Source organism: Plasmodium reichenowi, chromosome 13 (genome assembly GCF_001601855.1).
Source record: "Plasmodium reichenowi strain SY57 chromosome 13, whole genome shotgun sequence".
Lineage (NCBI taxonomy): Eukaryota > Apicomplexa > Aconoidasida > Haemosporida > Plasmodiidae > Plasmodium > Plasmodium reichenowi.
The window spans coordinates 2,534,385-2,538,765 of record NC_033658.1 but is presented as its reverse complement, the minus strand read 5'-3'; the positions used below and the strand labels follow the sequence as shown (position 1 = coordinate 2,538,765).

Sequence of the window (4,381 nt, the reverse complement as noted above, 5' to 3'; positions counted from 1 at the left end):
TATATATATATATAATGTTTTATATTTTGTCATTTAGTTTAAAGAAACAACCAAGTATATCCTCATACCAAAAAAAAAAAATAAATAAATATAATAAAAAAAAAAAAAAAGTAAATAATATATTAATGTGTAGCTTATAAGGTAACATAAAGGAAATTTTATTTTCATAATTTTTATTCAGAGATCAAAACGGATTAATATATTTACCACACACCCATTTCGATTTTATGTTACAAAATGAAATATATATTATATATATGTTTTTTTTTTTATGTATGTATTTTTTTTTTTTCATTAAATAATATTTTATAAACGTATCATAATCTTCATGCGCTTTAGAATTTTTCAACTCTCAATTTATATACAAAAGTATTTTCATTTATAATAATTTGACAAAAAAAAATTTAATTATATAAAAATTTTTTTTTTTTTTTTTTTAAATAAATAAATAAATAGATATATACATAAATATATACATATATATAATGTATACACATGTATAAGCACAAAACACATTTTAATTAAAAATACAAATAATATATATGAATAAATGTATATTTAAAAAAATATATATCTTAATAAATATAAAAAATAAAAATAGTACTAGTTAATATATATATATATATATATATATATATGTATTTTTTTTTTTTTTATTTCCTTTTTAATACATTATCTATTTGGTCCTTTTCTTTTTTCCTTTTTCGAGATTTTGTTTTTGTATTTTTAATATAATCAGTGATTATGTTCATAAAACCATTGTCCTGGTCTACAATTTCTTCCTTTACATTTGAGGAGGATTTATAAGATTTAGTAACGTTATCATATGTTGGATCATGTTCCTTATTTCCTTGATCATCGTTGGTTTCTTCTTTTAATATATTATTATTATTATTATCATCATTATCATTACTTTGTTCATCATAAATTAGAACAGTAGTGTCCTTATCATTACTATTAAGGTCACTATCATGATGTTTGGATATTTTATGGATTCTTTCGAATTCTATAAAAGTTTTATCATCGTATTCCTTTTTATGATTAATATCATTTTGATTGTTCCCGTTTTCCTTTGACATTAATAAATCTTGAAACAATTTTTTTGCCTTTAGATATTTTTTATTATTCGTAGTAAGTGTTTTACTTTTTTGATATTCTTTAAGCTTCATAAAATTTTTAATATAATTATTATACACATTAATATCATTTTGTATCAGACTATCTAGTATATTTTTTTTTATATTATCATCACCTAATTTAAAAAAAGTTACAATGGTATGAGCTCCAATATAATGTTTAGCAATATTGTTATATTGCTTTTGGAATAACGTAATGAATCGTCTCAAATATTTTTCATTTACTAAATTGAATGTATGTACTATCTTTTCACAAAGGATAGAAAGATTTTTATCACATGAAAAGTACAAGAGTATATTTCCTCTTAATTCAATATTTTTTCGATAAAACGGTTTGTTATTATTCATTTTTGTTTTTATATTATCATTATTATGTAAAACATTCTTAGACACATACATACCCTCTTCATCTTTTATAAAGGCATCCACAGGATTAACTTCTTCTGTTTTTCTTGAGAAATTTTCCATAAAACTTTGATAATTTTCTACATCAATTGAACTGGGCTCATTTATATTAACCGTCTTAATAAAATTACAAAAATACTTAAACGAATTTGTTAAGTTGGTTATGGATTCTTTTGGGAAAGATAATAAATAAGATAAAATGTAATAACCATTTAAATCGATTTTTAGATAATTATAGAAATTATAATTATTTATATTTTTACCTAAATTATTTTTATTATATAATCTTTCATTTTGTTCCTTTTCATTATCCTTCTTTGAATTTATGTTTGTACAATTATCATCTGCCTTATTCATATAGATATCCCTAACCAAAGATGGTAAATCATCATAATTACACATACATAAAATACATATCCACATAAACTTTTTATTGCTTCCATTTTTATGTTCATCATTCAAATGAAAATTTTTTATTAATTCATTAAATAAATATCTACAATTCCTTTTATACCATTGTGCCAAAAAGAAGAGACATTTTAAAATATTAAAAGTTTTATTTTTCATTAATTGTTCTATATGTATATTCTTAATTAATAAATCGAACATTTCTTCAGAAATATATTCATTTGTAAAATAATTACATAAAACCATATTAGAATATATATTTTCACATATCAATTTATTAACATTTTTTAAGATATACATATTGAATATATAAAATGTTTCTTCATTTTTTATTTTTAATAATTTCTCTATCATGATGCTTGAATTATCTAGTACAATTAATATATCTAATAATTGCTTTAAAGGGCTTTCCGCATGTGACGATACTATATTATTATTATCATCATCATCATCATCATGGTCATCTTTTTCCTTTGTTTTCTCTATATAATATAATTTCGTTTTATTTATTAAAAATATCTGTCTAATCAAAGAGGAACATTCAACATTTTTATCATTCAACAATTCGAATAATATAACAAGAGCTGGCACAGAATAGGTATTGTATAATAATGGGCATATAAAATGTTGGTTATTACTTTCGGCAATATATTTTAAATTATCTGAATTGTTCATATTATTATGAGTGTTATCTATATTGGGTATAAAATTTTTTGTATTATTTTGGTCCATAATATTATTATTACTATTACTATTATTATTATTACTAATATTATTATTGTTCTTTTGATTGTTGTTGTTTTGATTGTTATTGTTTTGATTGTTATTGTTTTGATTGTTGCTGTTTTGATTGTTGTTGTTTTGATTGTTGTTGTTTTTTTTATTATTATCATAATATACATATTGATATAACAAATTTTTATACTTTAAAGATATATTAGGTTTTTCAATTTCATTCGATATCCTTTCTACAATTTTATGTATATATTCATAAAAAATATTCGATTGGAAATTTTTATCAACATATTTCAGTTCATTATTTGTATTATTATTAAGTTTATTTTTTATCCTATTTTTATTTATCTTCGATTTTCTAAATGTTATATTACTTATGTTAATATATAAATATCCTCCTAATGAATATAAAAAAGATCTTAATACATGTGTACCACATCTATCAAAAATAATCTCAAATAAATGATCACACACAAAGTCACTTATATGTTTGAAGTAATCATACATTTTGTTGTATCCTACATTCTGTATAGTTAATTTGTCTATATATATATATTCGTATTTATTAAAATAAGGAAATAAACATATTATGCTTTGTATAACATGTGATCCATAATTAGATAAAGTTAATTTCATAAAATATCGACTAACCACTTTTAATAAATTATTATATGCTTCTATACATTGCATGCTAATCTTTTCATTTTTTACATTCTTCTCATTATATTTTAATAAAAAAAAACAATAATATATTAATTTCTCTATAATTTTAGATCCTTTCCTATGATCAAATATTTTTATTTCATTATTTTTTATTTCTTCAATAACTTTTAATAATATACATATATCATCTTCTATATAATAACACGTATTATCTAAATTAATATGATGAAATACTTTATTTCCTTTATTTATATTTTCTTCTCTCATTTCATATATTAAGTATTTTTCATATTTCTCATTTAATATATATGAAATATTAATAATGTAATCATAAATATCTTCATTACTTCTTTCTACAGCATTCTTATCATCATTTCGATATGTTCCATCAAACTTACTTCCACTTCTTTTAGTATTTTTCCAACCAAAGGATTTATTATTATTTTTATAATATCTATGCAAATTATTATTATTCATATTACCCTTCTCGATAAAACTACTCAACTTCTTTTTTGAACTTATATTAAATCCTTTCATCTTAATAAATTTATAACATCATAATTTTGTGAAGCACAAAAATGGAAACATAAATATAAATAAATAAATAAATAAATAAATAAATATATATATATATATATATATATATATATATATAAATATATATATATATTATTTTATTTTTATTATTTCTGTATGATATTATAAAAAGGTTTATTTTTATTACTTTAATTTTAAATCAACAAATCTATAATAATAACTTTGTTTTTTTTCTCATTTTTATAAGATGCAAAAAAAATAAAAAGAAAAAGAAAAAAAGAAAAATAAAAATAAAAATAAAAAGAAAAAGAAAAAGAAAAAGATCAATTTATAAAATAAATTATATGATATTAAAAATAATCCTATATATAAATATAATATATATATATAATTATATATATATTTTATTTTTAATAGTTTTCTTTCCAATATATTAATATTGTAAGATCTCTATAAAAATTTTTCTTAAAAAAAATATAATGTTTTTTTTTTTTTTT

General features: G+C 18.8%; 1 protein-coding gene across 1 annotated transcript; it reads right to left on the bottom strand.

Moving 5' to 3' along the window:
- Positions 1 to 653: 653 nt before the first annotated feature.
- On the bottom strand, positions 654 to 3,884 carry PRSY57_1366300 (hypothetical protein; the record flags this gene model as incomplete). Its single annotated transcript, XM_012909582.2, has 1 exon — positions 654 to 3,884. One exon carries the CDS (start codon positions 3,882 to 3,884, stop codon positions 654 to 656), a length of 3,231 nt encoding a protein of 1,076 aa, XP_012765036.2.
- Between the last annotated feature and the right edge of the window lie 497 nt (positions 3,885 to 4,381).